The sequence below is a fragment of the Petromyzon marinus genome, chromosome 34, assembly GCF_048934315.1.
Source record: "Petromyzon marinus isolate PM22_M1 ecotype Great Lakes invasive population chromosome 34, UKy_Petmar_22M1.pri1.0, whole genome shotgun sequence".
Taxonomy (NCBI): domain Eukaryota; kingdom Metazoa; phylum Chordata; class Hyperoartia; order Petromyzontiformes; family Petromyzontidae; genus Petromyzon; species Petromyzon marinus.
In genome coordinates this window covers 4,775,851-4,799,363 of record NC_133700.1, presented here as the reverse complement: position 1 = coordinate 4,799,363, position 23,513 = coordinate 4,775,851, and the positions used below count along the sequence as shown (strand labels likewise).

Below are 23,513 nucleotides of genomic sequence, written 5' to 3'. Positions count from 1 at the left end.
GTTCATGCTCTGTGATCAATTCGTTATAAGTCAGACGTACAGCAGCATGTATTGCTGCTTTTATTTAAAATATATCTTGCCGTTATTTTGTTCGCGTATAACAGCCTGGATCAGTTACATTAAAATTATGCCTATGATCGTTGCCAATGTTTTACAAGAAAAAAGAGCCAAATTACGCAGAGAAGATTTAATTTTGCCTTTTCCCCATCCACACATAATTCAGGCCGGGAGAGTTGCGCGTATTGTAAATTGAAGGAAAACAAAAACGGCCAAGGTCTCTGAGCAAGCAATTTAATTAAATAGACTTACAGCTACTTTACCTGTAGATTGTTAAGTGGAAACTATCGTAATCGATATCTATTGTGGAGGCAATCCCGACTTCCCTGCCTAAGCCCCACTTACTTTTCCTAACGGTCATCCTTCAAGACGTCTATCCGACATGGCTGCAGCCAAGGGAGGGAACACACCCCCGGGAATTTATCCACCGCACAAATGATTCAAACAAAATCGACTCACGTGCAAGAGTCGCATGGACCGTGCATCGCCATCGTGGGGACAGTCGGCGTGAGGTGGCCACGGGTTGGTGAGAACTTCATCCAGCAGTGGATAACTGATAGCTGCTGCTGCTGCCCGATGATGATGATGATGATGAAACTAACTTCCCGGTGCCACCGCGTCGCTCACAGATGTCCAATCGCACACCCGTCGCACACCTGCGGGTCAATAATGGTAATTGGTTTGGCTTCGGCGTGCCGCGCTGTAGTTCACGCAACTAATGCGGCACTAAATTCATCCGTAATGGGTCCGGCGTGGCGTTAACAGGAGCGAGGCGAGGAATGGCGATGGGCGGGTAGCGCCGCCGTTCCTCAATAAGAACCTCAGGAGTAGCCCCCCTGCCAAGATGAAGCCATGTTTATTTTTTGTTGATTTGGTTTTACTGAGCAAGGATGTTTTTGTATTTTTTTTTTGCAGTTTGACTTTGAAATAGAGAGCAGCCGTAATGTGTTTGTCGTCAAGGTTTGCGTTATCGCAGAAAAGTTGAACTCTCTCTCTCTCCTCTGTAGATTTTGTGTTGTTGGTTTTTTTTTCCCTATCGCTATCGCTATTCCTCTTTGTGCCATCGGCGTCGCGTCACCACGCGAAGTGTCTCCTCTCGTTAACGCCAGTGCGACACTACGCGTGAGACAACCGCCCGCAGAAGGGGAAGTCGCAGAACTACTTCTGAGATTCGCTTCAAGCGATATTTTATATTCAGGCACTCGGGGGCGAGGGGAGGTGTGTGTTTCCCCACAACCGCAGCTAGGGTGGTCTCGCTAATATTTAACATTCTCAGACTTGGAATTAAAGAAGAATAAAGTTGTTGTCATCATCGCACGCTCGTCTTGCCGGGGCCAGGCGGACAGCCGCCGCTTCACCATCGGTGCAGAGGGAGGGCTCCGAGACCACCGTCGAATCTGGCCAGGAGCCCACTCGTGCAGGTGGTGGTTGTCTTAGTCCCAGGCGTGGAGGTCGGCTGCACGCGAACCCTGGCCGATAGGGAACCTGTTGAGCAGAGCCTGTGACCAGCGTGGCAGGAAGATGATCAGCGTGGTCGGCGATGACAGAGAGACTTTGCTGATGATATCCGCATGGTCAACGATGCCTCGGTTCAACCCACTATAATTGAGCATCCGCTTTAGTCACAGACGACTGAAATCTGGATCCGATCTCATGAGCTCAGCGGCGCCTGCTCAGTGCTCTGACCTCTGAGCCACCCCGGTCACCTCAACTCCGTGCCCAATCTCAAACGAGCTCAACTTTATTCTTGGTCTTGTGTCGGCGATTGGCATTCCAAACTTCTGTGGGGCTTCTGGCGTTTGTCGTATATTGAACGTCATCGTCGGTCATCGAAAAGTCATCTTCCGTGATGTCGTCTGCTGTGGGCCGTTCTCGAACACAAGGTGATGCACCGCTAGCTAGCTGTGCAGTTCTCAATGGAAATGTGTTAATCTTGTGGCGTGATGCGAACAGCAACAACTGAACTATAACTTGGAAAACAGCCAAATTCAAAAGGTCTCTAAAAATCGAATCAAACTTTATTTATATCGCGGCTTATCATGATAATTACCTTCTCAAAGCATTTTACATGAGACCACAATAATTCCCGGGGCGAAGCTACACCAATAAGCAAGGTTGCAGTCAAAGCACAACAACGCCGATCTACAAACATCTAGAAACTACACGAGTGAAAATAAAAATAAGAAACTGTGAGCATTAAAAAAATAAAATCAAAACCGAGTGCATCCCAACACATGGGAAGAGCCAGCGCGTGTCACTCACCACGTGTCACTCACCACGTGTCACTCACCACGTGTCACCCTCCGCGTGTCACCCACCGCGTGTCACCCACCACGTGTCACCCTCCGCGTGTCACCAACCGCGCGTCACCCACCGCGCGTCACCCACCGTGCGTCACCCACCACGTGTCACCCACCGCGTGTCACCCACCGCGTGTCACCCACCGCGTGTCACCAACCGCGCGTCACCCACCACGTGTCACCCACCACGTGTCACCCACCGCGCGTCACCCACCACGTGTCACCCACCGCGCGTCACCCACCACGTGTCACCCACCGCGTGTCACCCTCCGCGTGTCACCCTCAGCGTCTCCCCTCTCTCAACACGACGTGTTTGGGGCCATCCATTCAGTACGTACGCATGGAGGGTGGAGGGGGGGGTTAACCCAAATGCGTACGCGTGCGTATGGGGGGTCTACTGACAATGTTCGCATAGGAAACGGGGGGGGGGGGGTGAAGCCTCGATAATAATTTGTCTACATTGGCCTTCAAATGAGTTAGCCAGTCCGGCGGTGGACTATCTGTTTGCTTAAACACGTTAATGTTATTAACCCATGATCGTTCCTGCGTGGATTAAATATCGGTCGTTCTATATGATTCGGGGGGGGGGGGGGGTGCGTCAGGCGTACGTACTCAGCTGGGGGGGGTGTAAAACGTTCGCGTGCGTACAGGGAGGGGGTGGAGGGGTCAAGTTTTTTGACATATTTGTGCGTACCCACTCAATGGATGACCCCTTGCGTCTTTGCGCTCTCGAGTTGTGGGAAGCTTTGCCTCTCTCAACTCGCTCTTCGTACGTGGGGACAGCCCTCTCGGGGGGAGGGGGGAGGCTGCTTAATTGAACATTAGAAATGCATTCTAAGTGGCTCGTTTTGTGCAGTAATTTGTGATCAGACTGAGAACCATCAACTCCACTGAATTTGCTAATTGTGCCGCTTTTGATTAACGAAGAACGTTCGTGCGCCCCCTCGTTAGATCCTGCAGCCGTGTCTGCCACGTGCGGTTTGTTGTTGTTTAAATCCCCAATTGTTATAATAATAACGAAGCGTTTGCAAGACGAGGCGGTGTCACGTGGCGCTTGCCGTGTGACGTCATCGCCTTGGTCGACAACGCTCGTCCAAAACTACGGCCCTTATCGTGAGGTTTTAGGGAGTACTTTGACCAATTCTTCACGGATTTCGTTCGGGTTCATTCTTAATACAGTACTAGCTGTACTACCCGGCTTCGCCCGGGACTTGGATCCACCACGCCCGGCCGCCTTTGTCTCCCCAGTCGCGATGTTCACACACCACAGCAGTTACTCGTTTGAGGCTGAGTCGACCTAGGGGAGGCCCAGGGCCGGATAAAATAATCGTCACCGGTGGTGGCCGTGAGCGGGAATCGAACTCGGGTCGCCGGGTTCGTAGCGCAGCGCGCTAACCACTACACTACAATGCGTTACGCTTCCACATGCAAGGGTCACGTGACGGATTTGACGTCACAGCTCACTTGCCGTACAAAAAGTGTATTTGTTTGAATAATTTTTGCATAGTGTACAGTCTGGAAAGTACCCACATGGCAAATTTCAAGTTTGTTGCATGTCGGGAAGTACGCTAAACATTTTGAACAGACACATATAATCACAACTTTGCCTTGTATATATATGGAGATTAACAAAACGTTCTATTCGTATTGTCTCGACGAGTTATTGTGACCCCATGTCACAGACACAGAGTAAATGCATGAGTGCTTTCAAACTGTTACACTCCATTCCCTCATACATTTAAACATTCCGAGTTAAATTCCCCTCATTCACTTCGCTGCAATTTCGATTTAAAGCTTTCGCGACTGCAGGGATTCATCTCCTTGGAACTTTCGGTAAAGTCACGTAGAAGGGAAACAATACGTGACTTTACCGAAAGAACCAAGAAGACACTTCGCTGCACTTTAATGTTAATGACCCCGCGCATTTTTTGCGAGGAAGTCGGCTTTCAGCGCGATGACGTCATCGAGGCATCACGCCTCAGCCCCCGGCGGGTCATGTCACCGCGTGGAAGCCAAGGGTGTGGACTTCGGGGCGATGACGTCATGAACAGACATTATCCTTTGAGTAGAAATCAATGGGGGAACTCCAATTTCCTAAAGATCCTGCCAATAACACGCGGGTCGCCTTTCTCAGGAATATTTTGGCTCCCGTTATTGGTCTTTGCATTGGACGTTCGTTTTTCGAAATAATGCGGCCAAAGCGCTGTTAAATTTTCGTTGCCAGGAATAAACATTTTAATAAGTTATTTGTTTATTTACGAGATGCAGAGAGCCACGGATGTGCCGCATACAGTTTTAAAATATGCCGTTGCATTCTACATGACTTCATGTAAACCAGGTGTTGTATTCTACATGGCTTCATGTAAACCAGGTGTTGTATTCTACATGGCTTCATGTAAACCAGGTGTTGTATTCTACATGGCTTCATGTAAACCAAGTGTTGTATTCTACATGGCTTCATGTAAACCAAGTGTTGTATTCTACATGTCTTCATGTAAACCAGGTGTTGTATTCTACATGGCTTCATGTAAACCAGGTGTTGTATTCTACATGGCTTCATGTAAACCAGGTGTTGTATTCTACATGTCTTCATGTAAACCAGGTGTTGTATTCTACATGGCTTCATGTAAACCAGGTGTTGTATTCTACATGGCTTCATGTAAACCAGGTGTTGTATTCTACATGGCTTCATGTAAACCAGGTGTTGTATTCTACATGGCTTCATGTAAACCAGGTGTTGTATTCCACATGGCTTCATGTAAACCAGGTGTTGTATTCTACATGGCTTCATGTAAACCAGGTGTTGTATTCTACATAGCTTCATGTAAACCAGGTCGATCTTGCAAATGAAGTAGTGCATCGTGTCTCAATGCACTTGTATTAAATCTCCCTGGTTATATCAGCGATACTACGAACCTTAAACCAAGTTTCTCAGCTGTGTTGGTTTCTTGTGCTCCTTACTGTTACCAGAGCTACACCATCACGTTTAATAACCCCACTCTTTATTTTAACAACTAACATCTAATGTCAATTTTAGTTATTGGACAGCGCCTTTAAGCTGAGGCGCTATTTAAATCTATATAAGATAAGAGGCCCAAAATAGGTTCGGATATCTGCGAACGGACGTTAGCCGTGGCTGGGTAGCCAAGCTCAGGTGGCCGGGTTCGTAGTGCAGTGCGCTAACCACTGCACCACTCCTCTCTCCGCCTCTTTGGTATTAGCATTTTTTAAAATACTTTCAAATGACCAAGATATTATGGGCGTATACTTGTGGAACCAATAGCCATTCTGACCAACTCCTGGATATCTGAATTCTAGTTATAATTTATTATAAACTGTTTACAATTGATAATAGCGTTAATTATTGTTTGAGAAGACAGCGAGTTGGTTGCCGTGTTCATGCATGCATGTCCTCATTTCTTTATTTTTGCCTGTAAAAAAAAGTTGGCTCGCAAAATGCATTTGTTTCATATTATCAATGGGCAATGTCATGGCCTCTTCCCATAACAGATCCCTGGCAGAGCTGCAAGACCGCCGTCATTATTTTGTTGCGGAGATAAAGGCCACTTATCTAGCTTTACGCGCTGCCACGCGCCGTGATTTAACCGCTGACACGCGCTGTGGTTAACCGCAAAATATGCCAACCGGTGCTGCCATTTCTTTCGTGCCCTTCTTTTTTTTTTGCTGGTATATTTCGACGGTAAGCGTTTTTTTGTTGTTTGTGTATACATCGTTGTTGCCTCCTCGCTTGTCCGTGGTTCCTCACGCTTTTCCGAGCCGTTCTCTGTCTTGAGAACCGGCGAGTACTCTGCAGCACGTTACGAGTTGAAATGATTATATCTCACAATGCTAGAAGAGTGCAGAACGACACGTAATTTTATTGTCTTGTGCGGTGCAATATTACGCAAATGGAAACAAATTGGGACCGTAAATCACCTGGGAAGACTTGCAAATTTCCCAGGACAGATTTGATCGCACAGACGGGACGATCTTGGGAAATCCGGGACGGCTGGCAACACAAGAATTGCATCTTCATCTCGAGGAATGGCTCCGGTAGATGAGAATCAATCACTTCACTAAACCTCACTTCCTCAACTCCAGATGCTGCTCTGTTGTAGTCTGTAAATATTGGTTCACTCCATGCGACGACATAATTACACGCCTCAGCCTTCAGAACTGGTTTCAGACAAATTTAGTGAAACATAAAATATACTTTGCCTTTATGCATTCATTAGTGACCTGGCTGTCACCGTCACACTGGTTAGTGTGATGACTTGTTTAAATTAGCACGGAGTGGTGTTTGTTACAGCCAATATTACGATCCGTAAGAGATTTTTGGGCGACACCACGTAATGATCTGGGCAATTTTGTGCCGCGAAGAAGGGTCATTGCCCGAAACGTCGCCAATTCATATCTACATATTTTAAGGCTGTGTTGTTGTTGACGAGCGTGGGTAGTCTTGTGCACCACTGCCAACCCAACATCACCAGATAATATGTGGGCAAGCTTGTGTCGTCAAGACCATTAGTGCAAACGTTTTGATCGCGATTATCGCTCGGGTAAGTTGCAATTGTAAATTCAGACTCTTTTTCGAGGAGAGTTTTGCAATTGGGATTTTTGCGCGTGACGAGCATGCACGTTGGTCCGTGTTGGGGAAACTGTGCGCGACGGGGATAACCCTCAAAGGGTTCACAGGGGAATGAGCAGGTTCCAAACACGAGCCCTCATCGACGACCACCACGATTGCTCCGCACGGCGTTGATCTGCCAATAAAACTACGGTTGCTCCATCAACCGCTTCAGAACAGCAACTGGCCGCTGCGCCCACAGCTCCTCCACAAGTGGAGAGTTAAAGATGACCCACGGGGTGACTGCGGCCACCCGAACCAGACAATGGACCTCATCCTACGCCCCCTCTCCGGCCCGACTGAGCGGTGTTAGTCGAGCAACTCCCGAAGCTATCGCACGGCGCACAGACTTAAAACTTGGACGTGTGATTTGCACAGACTTGCCATACGCAAGAGAGCGAAAGAGAGATAGAGGCAGGAAATAACTAACGGACCCATTTGCTGTACTGTCATCTCCTCGCCACCTCGTTATGCGCTCGGTGCGCCGACCGTCCACATTTGCCAGAGCACAGAGCCAGCACCGCTGAAGATCGTGGGTTCAAATTTAAAGCGAACCCATCGTTCCAGCTGTCACGCCGGTGAGATCGAATTGAACCCGCGACCTCCGGATTGCGAGCCTCGCGCGCCACCCATTACGCCCATGTGTCAGCATCCTGATTATGATCGCTAATGCAATTATTTGCTCGCAATTTCGAAGCCACACGCAGCGCACTTCGGGCTCACCCCTCGTCCCGTTGCCGATGTGGTCACGCCGTTAGCCGTGCCGCATGCTCCCTGCCGCCGCTACCTCGGCACGAACAATTTTACGGCTTTCAAATGCACCTCGAGTTGCTAGGCTCGTCGCCAGCCCATTAAAGCCTCGCTCGCCCACCCAATTCGCCCTCCCCCCCCCCCCTAACTTTTCGTCTCTTTACGAGCGCTCGCGTCAGTGTCGCCGGCGATTCTTTGAGCGCGGGTGGCCGCTGCTGTCGCTATTGTGCTCCTGCGTCATTGGTGAACGCGGTGTACATCGCATTAGGAGGACGCAGATCATTATACCGGTGGGGCCAATTCTTGGTGTCGGTGTTCTGAGCCGGTGTTGTTGGGGGTTTTTTTGTTGTTGTTGCAATTTGCTGGCTGTCCTGTTCCTGTTCCTTGACAGCCGCTCCCTTGTCAGGGTGGTGGCAATCGCCCAGCGGGTAGCGCGCTCGGGCCGTTTGTTTCGCCGAAGCTTCGCCATTGGAATTCCAGCAGGTCTTCCTTGTCATTTACTGCGATGTCATTATACCCACGGTGTCCACAAAATAAGCGCCGCTTCCTTCATTCGAGGCCGAGTCGTCTTCAGAGGAGGCACAGCATCGGTTCTGATGCCACCTGCCACTAAGGTTAGCCGTGGCTGGATATTAAACTCGGCTAGACAGGCTGGACGTCTGTCAAACTGCTGGATATATGTGAAAAAGAGCTTTATAGCTAAATCGGATTCCTCCAGTATAAACTAACTAGCTTTTTTTCCCGTCCAAGGACGGGTGTATATTGCAGTACATCTTAAATGTTCAATAGAAAAATTGTTCAGCTCGTGATTATTAATGATGGGGGGGGGGGGGGGGGGTTGCCCCATGTGTAGTGACGTCACCCGCTAATGGTTATTGGGGAGGGGTGCGGCATGTGGAGTGACGTCAACCCCCTCATGGTTATTGTGAAGGGGTGCTGTCATCTGGAGTTACGTCACCCGCTCATGATTATTAATGAGGGGAGGGGTGTACCATGTGGAGTGCGCGACCTTGTGCGTTCATGTAAATTTCCACGCGGTCATGAATATTAATGAAGGGGGCGGGGCCTCTTTTGCAGTGACGTCACGCACGGATGTAGCACTGTGCTGCGTAGATTTATTTTTTACCGTCACTTTCTGTAAAGAAACGTCGTCATTTTTGAAGCGACTTTGCGTAATAAATTATTTAATTCAGCTCGACCTTCCTCTGCGTTCGTGTAAAAATCCACCCACTCATGAATATTAATGAGGAGGGTGGGCCTCATGTGGAGTGACGTCACGCGCGGGACGGACAGACATTTCTGGGTGATTATGGTAGATAATATTCTCATTCGTAGCGCAGTGCGCTAATCACTGCCACCACTCTCACAGGGTATACACACGAACGTACGCACGTGTAAATGCCATCCACACAAATATTCGCAATCCTTCATATCTGAAAAGGAGACAATGTAGATAGTGATTGACTAGCAATCAAAATCTTAACGAGTTCAATTATGAGTTCAACAATGCAGCCTTTCATCTCTCCAGATCGGCATTTGTAACAATAAAAGAAGACCCATGCCATGCGCGTGTGGAATTTAGACCCATGCTCATCTGGGCATCCATTCGAGTTCATTCAGCCAGACCTATGCTCACACACACACCCATCCACACTGACGTCCATCCATGCATATACACGCAGCCGCCACATTCATTTAACTATTCATCGCCATCTCAGAACGTAGTGGGTCCCTGAGTGGACGGGCCAAGTCGGAGCCCTCGAGACAGATGGAAACAAGACACACACCTTGACAAACAGGGACAGAGAAACACGTCAAGAGAGAGAGAGAGAGATACGCACAGGAAGGGACTCGAGCGCTTGATGCACAAGTTCCTAAAATTAGCATCGGGGTCCCTGCGCGCGTGCACATTTTGCACGCAGGTAATTAAAGGCAAGCGCCGCTGTTGTGCATTCACCCCCCCCATCCCCCCACCACCACCACCACCCCCGATAGCCACTCGCTCGCACCGCAACGAAACGCAACTTGCGTGACGGATAGCGAAGAGAGGCTCCGTCTGCTGCGGGGAGAGCGCCCGGGGAGGTGGTGGTGGTGGGGTGGGGGGGGGGCCGAGCGGCAATCGGGTTACCTCGCACCCCGCCCCCCACGCAGTCCGCGTGACGAATGCGGCTCGGCACGTCGTGCAGTGCATCATCGCCCGCTAATTGTTATTCCTGCGCCCGCGATGCGAGGCGCGAGGAGGAGGAGGAGGAGGGAAGAGTGCCGGGCGGAGGCCGTCCGCGATCCGATCGCTCGCGCCGTAATGCCGTTTGAAATATCGCCGGAGCATTACATCGCGGGGATTTGTCATAATGCGAGCGGTGGAGAAGGTGGTGGGGGGGGGGGGGGGGGGCTCTCTCGCTCTCCGGCGGCCGTTTATAATGCCCCCCCACACACACCCTCGAAAAAAAAATACATTTTTCACCGGGATCTCAACAGGTCAAGCATTTATTAAATTCGCAGCGTATTATTTTTAAACAAAGTCTTTCCCCCCCCCCCGCCCCCCTCTGAGTGTTTTGCGGGGTTTTTTTCCGTTGAGGTTTTATGTTTTTTTTTTATTTGTGGCCCCTTGGCCCGCTTTGCATGGCCGGGTGCGAGGAAACAGATGAGGACATTAAGTGCACCGAAAGCATGTGCCGCCCGGTGTTGGGATGAATTCGCGCCGTGATTCACCGCGACACGCCTGGCCACTTGCCCAGCGCGATGTTTCCAGACTCAAGGAAAACGAAAAAACCTCTGCGTGGCGCAATTATATATTTGTGTTTACCAAGGACAGCCCATTTATTTGGCTCGTTTTTATCTTGAGCCGCGATTTTCTACTTTCTTTATTAAGTTATACTTTGTTTCCGCAGTTCATCCGATGGTCTTTGGAAGGACTTAATCCAGCAGTGGATCGATCATGGTTGCGACGAGGATAACGAGGAAATCCTAACTGAGCCTTAATGATCTTTGACGGGAAAGCTCGACCTATTAGGATGTTGCAGTGGATATCACTCAAAGTAAAGTGAGTTAGGGATGCTACCAATGATTTTTTTTATTGGCTAGAGTCCATGCAATGATTATGTATGTACAGAACTCCTTTTATCCACGATCCTATCACCCGTGACGCTATATGTCCGTGGGAACTGTGGAGTCCATAAAAAAAAACCTCCTATTATCCGTAATTGTCCAAGATTATTTTCCCGTTGATAAGCGGAGGCAATTTGCGGATAACATCACGAGTAATCGGATCCACAATATTGGTCCCCAACATGACCACAGAAAAGCGGAGTTCTCCAATGTGATGAGTGCATGTTCGGGGGCTATCACACAAGGAGCCACATCTCATACACGTGATGGTGATGATGATGATGTCGACTTAGGTAGCAGGTTCTAATGATGTTCTAGAAGGGCCGTAAAGATTCAACGTCGCACAAGTATTGACGAGGCTATGGTGGGTTGTTTTGTTTGATGCCTTAAAAAGCATGGTGTGCAATTTAATTGGTTTCACTGGTGGGGAAAGGGTCAAACCCAATCGGCTCTTCGATCAAATCGCCATTTTTAAATCACGACAAATTCATAGAATGTCGAGAGGCACAAATCGCCACGTGCCCGCCGGGTTAGATTATCGCTCGCTCTTGCTAACGTCGCATTTCAAAGCTTGCACGGCCAATCTGATCATTCCACGTGATCCAATTTTGTTTAAGTCTTGAAACAAAAATGTACGTGGGTCCCACTTCTGAAGCAAACTGCTCACGCAGCCCTTCGTGGCAACTGGAACGTTGCGTCTGGTATTTTAATTAGGGAGCTCTCGGTGAAGAGATGAGTTCCCGCAAACAACAAAAAAGAAAGCTTAGGGGACTCCATTAGACTCGAGTCCGTGCCAGTAGTGACACCCCACCACGGCTGTGTACACGAATAATGCGTGTGCACACCTCACACGGATGTGTACATAGTGCCCCGTCACATCGATATGGATAGACGGCGTGGGCGTACATGAGCGTGCTTCCGTGTCACAGCAACCCCTTGCAGGCGTAACGCCTTGCAATTAAGGGACGACGGCTACCTGTAAGCGAGAATTACTCTCGAGATCGTGACGGTGGCCACAAGCGTTGCCGGATCTAATCCACGTGTCCCTCTGTCTGTCTCTACGATGTAATTACTGGTCGCTCGGTGTTTCTTTGCGCGCACTCTTAAATTAAATTGGCAGAAATGCCAGCGGTCGAAAATGTATAATATTTGCTTGACTGGCATCCAACGAACACCGCTACGGCAAGGGCCAGCAAAAGGTGCCCTCCCTGACGTCGATCCGGCCAGGTGGCTCAGCGGTCTACCGAGCGGCTTGCGATTGGAAGGTTGCGAGTTCAAACCCTCGACCTCATGACCCCTTCAAAACCAGTTACCGGCAGTTGCTTTGGGATCCATCCTCGAGTCTGAGCCAGTTTAGACTATCAAGCAGCGTCGTTCCATAGCACGGTGCATTTGGTGATGGACTGGACTCAGGTGTACATGGACTCCTCTACTTACGAATATTCGAATTACGAACTTTCAGAGATACGAACAAACCCGAGGGCCGTATACACAATTGTATACACTTCCGTGTGATTCTACACGTCCACTATGATACCCACTCAAGGAAGGACAGCAAACTAAACACAAAAAATTTAGTTCTAAAAAAAATAATTTTCAATCTAGTGGTCTTCTCCACTAACAGCGCATAGTGGGGAGTGCCACACGTGGATGGGACCTCGATTTTATAATGGCCCCGAACTAAGCCGAAGTGGACGATCAAACTGAAGTCTACAAACACAGAACGGACTTTTGCTTTTTACCGATCGGCAAAAAACAAAACGACAAAAAAAAAGAAATCGATTTTTTTTTACGAACGCGGCTCGAAACCCCCCCCCCCCCCCCCACAAATTGCGTGAGGAGCTCTGGGACAACGGCGGGAGGGGGGTTGGTAACCCCCAGCGTGCGCGTTCAGTGAACGCGGGCCTCGGCAGCATTGCTAAGCGGCGTTACATGAGCGGCACGTGTGTCGTGAAGCGAGTCAGATTCCTGATCAGGGTCATGACACTCAGGTGGGGGCCTGGTGGGCGGCTGGGGGGATATGATGAGTGCATCAGCCGCATCGGACGAGAGTGCAAGGTTAAACATTTTTTTTCCTTCCAGCGCCGGTTAGAAAAGTGCGAAATCAGCCTCGTGCTCAGCGACCGCCACCACAGCCGACCCACTCGCGCACGTGCACGCACGCCCCTACTACACTGGTACTCACGCACACCCACTTTAATGTACACATACGTCTACACCAATCATCACACAGTTTGTTTTTGGGGGTTTTAGATCGCGTAAATATATAAAATATGTCGTTAAACCCGCCACCACCCGACACAGCCACGTAAACAGAACGTGGCCAATTCGTCACGAGTACAGCACACCCGGTGTGTTGGAGAGCCAATACACAACATTTACAATCTGAGTACGACGTTTCGCCAGTAATTACAACTAGCTTCATCAGGCGACAGCCAGATTTGTGGAGAAGTCCACCTGTTTCGTTCCTTACATCGTGGCGTTGATGTATTGATTAATGATTGCATATTTATACGGTAATCAACGTACATTATGCATGCATATTATGGGAGTCCACTTCCTCTCGATTGTGTGTACTAAAATAGCCGTAACAACGGTAATCCCTATTGGAGTATGGTGACCTGTATATACATGCATTTAAACTATGTATTATTGATTATTAGTTTCCAAGCAGTAGTAAGCCTGTAGCTATCCGAACGGTTACAATTATTTGTATTTCTCTAATTTTCTGTAGATTATCTAATTCGTCTTGGCCAGTAGTGACTAGTTTTGCACAGAACTTCAACATTATCAAAATCAATTGAGTGTCCTTGTTGGCACGCGTGTTCTGCCACTGCTGACAGTTGTATTTGGGAGTATTTAACCCCCCAAAAGAGCATGTATTATGTATGTTATTGGGCGCGAAAGCCTACGTGTTAAATCTACACCAATATTCACACACTCACACACCTAGTCTGATACCCACACACACGTCACATAGTTGAGTTGTAGTTTCTGTCACATTGAGCTTTTTTTTTTACGGGCTGGCTTTGTTAGCGCCACGCCCAATCCCCAGCCTGGAGGGGCCAGTGTGCTGGCTCTCGTCTGGCCTATCTCCCGAAACAAATCCGGCACGGGTAAACCTGCCAGGAGCCCGAAACTCCCACCGGCATAGCTCTCAGGGTCTTTTGGGAAACAAAAGCATTTCACAGCACATACCTGCCCTGACACCCACGCACTCATCGACACTAATACCCACATACTTTGCATACCTACACCGAGCCTGCTGAAACAAAGCCGAAGTAATAGTAAGGATAGTGTCAACTTGTAACGCACCTCCACCGCACGGTAGTCGCTCGTCGCTCTCAGCGAGCGAGAGAGAGAGACGGCGACTTCCAGGCGCCAGGGGTAGGAACCACAGCGGAGCGGGAAGACAGAAGCAGCCACTCAAAGCTCTGCGGTCCTCTGTATATATTCACGTGTTATTTAGCCAATTAATGGTTGGTTACATGTGGGAAGAAACAGGAGCACCCGGAGAAACTCCACGTGTGGGTTTAGCGAAGTTAGTGAGATCTACCCAGGTATGTAAATAATATTACGTTTGCTATTTTATAGATGAATGTGTGGGCATGCGTGTTTGCGTGTGGATGGATGGATTGATATATCCTTCTGTAATTGATGGACGAGGGCACCAAACGCCAATGGATGAATGTGTGCGCTGGCGTAAGGATGGATTGATGAACATTGCAACAGACGCGTATGGTGTGTGATTGATGATTGTGAAACAGAATATATGCATCGACGGGATGGATGCCTGGGTAGCTATATGAATGAATGCTCGTGTGGATTTCACGATGGGTGGATCTCAACTGATAGCCGCACATGTTACGACCGCGCTCGGATAAAATGCGCAAATGAGTGAGGGCACAGCAGAGCATGTGGCCAATCAATAATTGATGACATTTAATATATAATGCATACTAAAACGGCATGCCCATTAAAATATAATACATTACAAACATAAGCGCATTAGAAAATAATTTACGCGACTAAAACGTATGAATGCATAAATAAGTAACGCATACGAAACACATTTAAGGGGACAAAACATAAGCAGTTATAAGAGCATTACAAGTAAATGTATTATACGGCGCTCATGGTACATTGAACCCCGGCGACCTGAGTTCGCTTGCCGGCCACGGCTAACATCAGCAGGCGAGTGATATCTTAACCCACCTCTTCGTCCACCTGCGCTGAGGTCAGCTTGGTGAAGTATGGTCAAACGACCTCCAAAATGACCGATAGGCCGCCGTGGGGGCGGGAGGGAGGGGGGGGCTTTCATGTAGCAGTGTGTTGACAAAAGCGTTGTAAGTTGGGGGGGGGGGTGGGGGGGGTGCTGAATTATGACGGAGAGAAATGCGGCATGGACCCTGCGCTGGGGGGCGAGGATTGAAGTAGGACGTGAGATTGAGAGAGGCGAGAGGCAGGCGGTCAGTACCCCCCCCCCCCACTGAGCATCGTGCGCGATGACAGAACGGGCGGGCAGACTCGAAGATGGAGCGAGATGTCCAGCGTGACGGACTGACGTGGGGTGGTCGGGAGTGAGAGAGAGGAGGGAGTGAGAGAGAGAGAGGAGGGAGTGAGATAGATAGGAGGGAGTGAGAGAGAGGAGGAGGGAGTGAGAGAGAGAGGAGTGAGAGAGGAGTGAGAGAGAGAGGAGGGAGTGAGAGAGAGGAGGAGGGAGTGAGAGAGAGGAGGGAATGAGAGAGAGAGGAGGGAGTGAGAGAGAGAGAGAGGAGTGAGAGATAGAGGGCCAGCGAGGCACAAGTGGTGGCAGTGGCTCCTTGGGGCCATTGCGGTGGTACCCAACCTAAAAAAAAATGTCCTTTATAAAATGCAATTAAATTAAATAATAGTCATTTCGTTTTATATAGCGTAATTTTATATCGCGTCAAAATCCTGTTCATTTTCACGTCACATTGTGAAAATAAATGCATTTACATTTAAAGAAAAAAAGCAAAATATATACATGTATTTAACAAAAGTAAAACGTAAATAATATAAGAAATGTTCTGAAGTTGTATTTCAATTTTAATTAATTTGGAATGGAATTTAAACAGAATTGAAATATGGGGCGCTCAGCCTCACCACCTCGGCTTCACGTTTCAGGAATACCCCGGGCCGCTTCAAACCACCTCCCCCACAGAGTGCCAAAATAAACGCAAAGGGAGCTCGACTCATTCCTCCCCAGGCCAATAAAAAGTCGCCGTTCTAAAGCATTGCCATAGGGACTGCCCAACTGAAAAATGGCACCAGCACTGCCATTGCAGCTGGTGCCTCTGCAGACAGAAGGTTGTAAATCAGTATATATTTATATATTTGGGTTTTTTTTTGTTCGCCGCGTTCAATACCCCTGAATTTATGGGGGATACTTAACACGACGAAAGACAATTACAAAACAAACCAGGCGAACATCATCTAATTCACACGAACGCCAGGAACCCCGTTGCGAGCAGATGGGAGATGGGGGACCCATTTTAATTAATAGTCGTAGGTTTGTTGTGTAACGTTGATAAATGGAACTGCATGCGGGCGTTCTGACATGTCACCACCGCGGCTTTATAAAAGCCTCGCGCTGCACTGACAATGGGTGCATTGTTATATCCTGCGACAATCAACGTGTGCCGCTTGCGAATGCAAAAGTGCACGAGTGAAAAGGGTGTTATCGGTTGGACTTGCGAATTATAGGCTAGTTTATGTGCGAAACTACGAGGTTTGTGTGTTTATGGCATTTCAATGATCCACACTCTTAACAGGTAAAGTGTATAGCAACATATTGGATGGTGATATGCAATGAGTGTTTGCAGACATAACCCCCCCACACCCCCATGTGATTTGATGAATCATGGTTCTGGAATTAGACTCAACGTAATATAAAATATATTTTTTCTCATTTAAACCGCCGCGTTCCACGCGGACTAAACCAATATCCGTTTGATTTCCACGTGACAAACACCCCGGGTAGTGTGAGTAGTAGATTCGGTGCCCCTCCTTGTGGCTAAGAGGCAACGGAAGATATCCCCTACAGCACTTCCGTGATGACACCTTCCAGCAGCTGTTCTCGAACGCGGCGTGTTGCACTGCATTATGCAAGAGATCTGATTGGACACGCGTCCCTGTCGTGATTTTCGCGCCGATAGCGCGATTCAAATACAACTGTGAACGAGACTCAATGTATGTATTTCGTTTGTTTACGTGTGCGTTAGCAGTTGGAGAGAGCGAAGCTGGCTGTGCGTGAGTGGGGGTTCTGATGCCGCTCTCTGTCTCTCTTGCCACCCCCCACCCCCCAGACAAGGAACTCGTGTACAGAACGGCTCAAGGCCACCTCGTCATCCAGGTGCCCGGAGCCAACAGCAGCTCGTTGCTCGTCGACGCCTCCGTGCTCGTGAGTGACGCCCGCGTCTCAACATTACCAAGGGCCTCCCACGGTGCCGAGACGCTAACTACCTTAAACTTAAACGAAACTACATTTTGATTTAAAGCTTTCGTGACTGCATGGATTCATATTCTTGGTTCTTTCGGTAAAGTCACGTAGAAGGGAGACAATAAAATAATAAAAATATAAAACAATACAAATTCTCACGACGTTTCGACTGCAACACAAGCAGTCATCGTCAGGTGTGAAAACCACAGCAAGAATTGTCTTGCAATCATCATGATGATGATTGCTTGTGTTGCAGTCGAAACGTCGTGAGAATTGTATTGTTTTATATTTTTATTATTGTATTGTTTCCCTTCTACGTGGTGACTTTACCGAAAGAACCAAGAATATTAAACGAAACTGTTTTTTTTTTACTTTACCAAGTAAGGCCCACTGAGCTATGTAGCTCTTTTTCAGAAGTGACTTGGCCACAATTGATCGCTCAACGAAATGGCTCAACTTGTGGCAATGAATAGCAGCCAAATACTCTAAACGCACGTTTATGAACGTGGCGAGGTAAAACCGGAGGACGCGGAGAAGAATCCATGCGACCACTGGGAGAACACGCAAACTCAAGATATACAACAGACGCTCAGAGTCGGGATCGAACCCACGACCTCCTGCCTACCAGGCGAGGTAGGTAACATCTCGCCAGCGTGGCGAGTTAACATTTCGCCACGTTGAGCCAGAGGTCACTCGAATGGATCTCAGAGGTAGCCCTGTGATATCCGCTTCCGCAGGACATTCTTTAACGTGCAGGCTTCCACTGCTCTATGAGAGGACTCAATGGACATTTCGTCTGGCGACATCGCCACGGATGGCACAATTGGGGGTAAATTCGGGGAAACAAAACGAAACAAAAGACACAATACATTGAATGTCTGTATTCCACCACGTGTTTCTCTTTGTTCTCTCCTCTCCCTACAGGCCCACAGAGTCCGATAGGGCCACGGTCGCTTCTGCAATGATAGTCATTAGCGTCGTTGTGGAGAACGTAAATAGCGAAGCGAATAGGTAGACGAGACGCGCCTCCTACACATATCATCCGTCTTTCTCTGCGCGAAAAAAGAAAAAAAAAACCCAACATTATTTCCCGCACGTCCAATGAGCCGCCACGGCCGTCTGTTAAGTGCACAATTTTCTGCGGGATTGTTTTAATGCGCAGAAGGCCGTGTGGCTGATGTGTTGTGTAAGAAGCACTCTTTATTTATTTGAACATGGAGAGAATAACATGTGAAGGATAAATATTGTCTGCTTGTTTATTATTATTCATATTCTCCGCAACGATTATTTTGAGTTATCTATCACGATATGATGTGCGTCAAACTAAGACCCCCCCCCCCCCATAGTTGAAACACGTAGCCTTGCCTTGTAAAGCAGTTCGCCAGCTCTAGATTTGAAGCTTTCGTGTCTGCAGGGATCCATACGCTGTCCTCGCGACAGTACGGTCCCTTCACCTGATGAAGGCCACTTGTGTTGTGGCCGAAACGTCGTGTTTTTTGTTGTTTTATTTTTTACCTACGTGACTTTACCGAATAGAACCAAAGAGGACAGTTCGCCAGCGTTGATTCAAGCCCGACTCTGTCGACGAGAACACTGGATGGTGAAAACTGGCCTACAGTTTGCACGCCTTGCCGCACAATGCCGCTGACGTTACGTGAAGGACACGCATTGTCTGCGCAATTTACATCCGCGAAAAGGCTTGTGCCCACCTGCTAAACATTGGCACGTGCAACCGTCTATCTACAAGTCCGCGGTGACTCGCCATTCACTTGTTACCATTGATGGGCCGCTTATTCTGTTTCATATTAACAATTGCCGGATGATTAGATAGGCGCAAAATTTCGCAAAGCGGGCGTGAAGAGGATGCACGCTTTTGGCATTACCCAGAGAGTCAGGAACGAGGGGAACACGTGGAATTGAGAACGCACGCGCCCCGTGTCGACCGATAAGAAAAGTGAGTGGGGCTTGGGCAGGAAGCGTATGACGGCTGAAAGGTCGAGACTGACCACGGAGTGGCGGCCAAAGGAGGGAAAACGCTCCCGAGAGAACGTTCGCATGAGACGGAGCAATGCAATCGGCTCGCTGTGCAGACGCTGATGGCTTCCTGCATCGTGACACCATGAGAGATGCCGACAGCTTGGGGAAGGGCCCTCGTCAGGTGGCGCATATAGGCCATGGCTGATAATGATGAATTTTAGTTGGATGCACCTCGTAATTATATTATTGTATTATAATGTCAACTTGTAACGCACTACACAGTATATTCGCTCACTCTCGTAGAGAGAGAATGACTCAAGAAAGGCGAGGAGGAGGAACCCCAGACAAGTGGGAAGCCAATAATTGCCCCAGCTCTGCAGTCCTTTATATGTCGATGTGTAATTGGCCAATTCATCAGTGTGCACATGTGGGAGGAAATTGGATCACCCGGAGAAAACCCAGGCACGCGAGGGGGAAACACTCTATCCCGTACAGATAGAACAGGTCGAGTCCACAATTTGTTCATCAATACATTCATCCGCCTGCCTGAATGTCCATCAAATCATCAGCAGGATGCTTGGCTACCTCATGCCGCGTCGGTCATGGGGGTTGTTGGACCATACTTCACCACGCTAGTTCAGTGCGGGTCGGTGATGTGTGTGCCCCGGGGCTGGTTTCACACATCGCTCACCACTGATGCTATCCACACCCGAGACTCGAACTCAAGTCGCTGAGCTCGCAGGGCAGCGCGCTAATCACTGGTTATCCACTGCTCCGCCCTATCAATCCATCCATCTATGCATCCGTGTCTCTGTATCCGTCCCTCTCTCCGTCCGTCGCTGTCTTCCTCCCCCGCGTGCAACACAGCACGAGGGACGTTGACGGGAGGTTTATATCGATTCGGCCGTGATGGATCGTGTGAGATAGGATGAGCAATGGCTTAGCGCCACGCCGGATTGATACGCACGCCGTTTGGATAGCGATTGTTCCGCTCAAATCTCAGCGCCGCCGCCGCTGCGTCCGGACTGCGAGAGGGATTCTGCTCGCGCGCACGCGCGAGCAGAATCCCTCTCGCGCACGCGCCACGAGGCGCTGCGCCACTGCGATGCACTCCGGACCGTCGGGCACGCTACACCCCCCCCTCCCCCCCCCCCAGCCACCCCCCCCCCATTTGAATTGGTCCGGAGAGCCGTGGCAATTGGACAGCCTGAAAGGAAAGAAAAATAAATAGACACGGAGCATATAAAAAAAACCGCGCTCGGCAGTTTTTAAAAATAATAATAATATAAATAAGTGCCTCCGTCGTCTGTGTGTGTAGCGGGGTGGTGGGTGGGGGGGGTTCTCGTAGAGTGCGAGAACCCGTTCAGTCTTGGCGCGCCGTTAAACTGAAAAGCTAAAAAAGCGCTTTCATTCTGCCTGCTCCTGCCCGAAGCCTACACCGCTGGTGTCCCCGTGTCTGCAAGCCCCTCACCCCCCCCCCCCCCCCCCCAAACAAAGACCATCGCTCTCTCTCTCTCTCTGTTCTTGTGTTTGGTTTCCCGCTTTCGGTATTAACAGTAGCTGAGCAAAGGCCCAAACTACTGCCAAGCAGGCCAGCAAGATACAGCGTTGTTTGACGGTGGCGTCGACGAGAGCGAATGGATTTGCTGAATTGAGCCGAGGGATGTAAGAGCCTGACCATGGGAGGGACGTCCAAAGTCGGACAGCAAATACAGAAATAACCTCCATAAGTAACCTCGCCATTATCAACATCATCGTCGTCGTCCTGCTTGCTTGGCATCTTCCATCAACATCGCCGTGACCTTCACGTGCAGTTATAAGCACGGCTGCTGAGCACAGGCCCAAGGGCATGAAATGCCGAGCGAGCAGCAACGAGCGTCATCACGGCTGAATGTGTGCCGGGTGAGAGTTCATGAATTGAGCCAGGGTTGTGTAAAAACTTAGGAAAAGCGATGATGGGCGGAGAAGGAGCTGACACCACTCACCTAATGCATTCAGGGTGACCCAACACTTCCCATAACTGAGATAGACACACGCAAAAAAATGTGTTTTTCACGTAACCTTTTAACATGCATCCCAATTTACTCGATAATCACTTCTTATTCACATGAACGCATTAACAATTAGTGGAAATGCCAAAGCACGTCTTTCTTCTGAAATGGGCGAAGAGAAGGGTAGCTAAGTGAGCTTTAAAATGAGTTGCCTTCATTGTTAGGGGCGTTTGACAGCGATCAGCCACGGAATGACAAATTGCTCCGCGTAATTACGTACAATCAGAGAGTAAAAATGTACTACAATAATATTATCAAGGCTATCACCAAAACAACTGTCAAGACATCGACATGATAAGTTACACGTTGTCCCGGTGACTCACTTTTTCGGCCGCCCCTTATAAATAATCGTAACTGGTGTAATATTCTATTGACGTTCTAGAAAGGATGAACATTTATTCGGCACAAATGTAGTCGTCGTCTCTGTGGTCATGAACGATGACGATATGAAAAGCGGCATTATTTTGGTCAAAAAAAATGTTGATGAGTTTATTTTTCATTTCTTAAAAAAAAAAAATTCCAAGCCTTACAACAGAAAACGAATATTCCGTCCCTGGAGGAGCTCGCGACACGCTCAGCGAAACGTCGGACTCCCGTGTCGTAAACGACGCGCGGCGCGACGACGATTTCAAAATGTCATCGTTCAACTTAGCCATGTCCCCATTTGTCTCCTTCGCAAAGGGAGATGAGAAGCGCCGTCGCTTTACCTTTGCACGCGTGCAATTCTTCAACTGGCCGCAGCAATCCACCGCCGCAATCCTCGGCAATTATCTTCAATTTTTTTTTTACAACAACAGCGAAAAGCATCGTCTGATGTCTCCGCATTTAGTACTGTTGTACGCCGCAATAACGACATAATGGCCAATTTATGTGCACCGCGATTAACCCCCGCGTATAAGTGCCAAAATGACTGGGTGCATTTGTGAGTACGTTTGTTTGTCATTCGCTCGAAATGGCATTGTAAAGCGGTTCCCACCCCACCTCTCTCTCTCCTCCCACCCGCTCCCGACGTTATTGTGGGGCATTTGGCACCCAAACATATGGGTGTTATTTTTAAACAAAGAGTCTGTTCTTGTTGAACGTCATCATCATCATCGTCGGCACAACCGTGCCCACGCATTTATCTGACACTTTTTTTTCTTCGGAAAATTCCCGCATTAGGGCTATGTGGCCAATTCTCATTAACGAGTTGTGTTTCGAATTCGTGTGGGAGGCAAGAAAAGGACCCGGAGAACCCCCCCCCCCCCCACACACACCCACACACACACACCCCCGAGGAAGGTACAACACCCCAAATCTCCACACAAATAACCCGTCGCTGTGCTGAAAGCTACTACTAAACGCGCAGCCTTATGCCCTCAGCACCTGGTATTCCCAGACGGTCAGCCACGCACGTACTCGCACCGGGCTTGACTCAAAAGGATTTAGGCAATAAGGAGGGCTGATTTTCAGTGGTGAGTTTTGGAAAGTTGTTGGGTAATACAAAAAAAATAAACACTTTTTGATGGTTGGCTGCAACATATCGAGGCGACAATAGCTCCGATACAAAATGTGAGCACACTCACAATATGTGAATATTAGGAGTGGTCCCGTTGAGTCGCACTAAAGCACTCAATGTAGGTGTTTTTCTTTATTCTTTAATTTGATGATTTGTTCAATCATCTGGTGATGCTGCAGCTCACATTGGCAGTTGTAGCATCACCAGATGACTTGTCTAAATTAAAGCCGGTCACTGAATTATAGGCTGGCCTCATCACCAACACGCACCACAATTTTCTCCTTTCCCTCCACCCCTCTCTTTCTCTCTCCCTGTTCTATACCGTAATGAGATAACGTTTTGGGAAATGGCCCTTGTTCATGAACTCCATAGATGGCCGTGTTTAGCTGTTACTCTCGGTTGTTTTTCTGGTGAGGAAGGGGAGGGGGTGATCGTTATCAAGATTCACAAATCCCGGGTGCTCCGTTGAAGTCGCGAGGCTGGAACAAAGAAAACGCTAACAATACGTTCCTACAGCCGGCAGAGTGGTGTCATGGCACAATTAGGGCGCCGCATAGCAGCGCCACGGCTCACCGAGTGGACCTCCGCACGGAGCTATGACTGAAAAAAAGACTTCATTACCCAACGCCGAGGCATCGTCCACACCCCTCGCCCCCCTCCGCGCCGCCGCCGCCGCCTTTAT

At 48.9% G+C, this 23,513-nt stretch overlaps 1 protein-coding gene across 1 annotated transcript in view; it reads left to right on the top strand.

The window, feature by feature from the left end:
* LOC116948618 (inactive dipeptidyl peptidase 10-like) overlaps positions 1 to 23,513 on the top strand; it is a 681,203-nt gene that overhangs the window by 337,711 nt on the left and 319,979 nt on the right. The window contains exon 4 of the mRNA XM_032965456.2: positions 17,172 to 17,266. Coding sequence (XP_032821347.1) covers positions 17,172 to 17,266 — 95 coding nt within the window. The remainder of the gene's footprint in view (positions 1 to 17,171; positions 17,267 to 23,513) is intronic.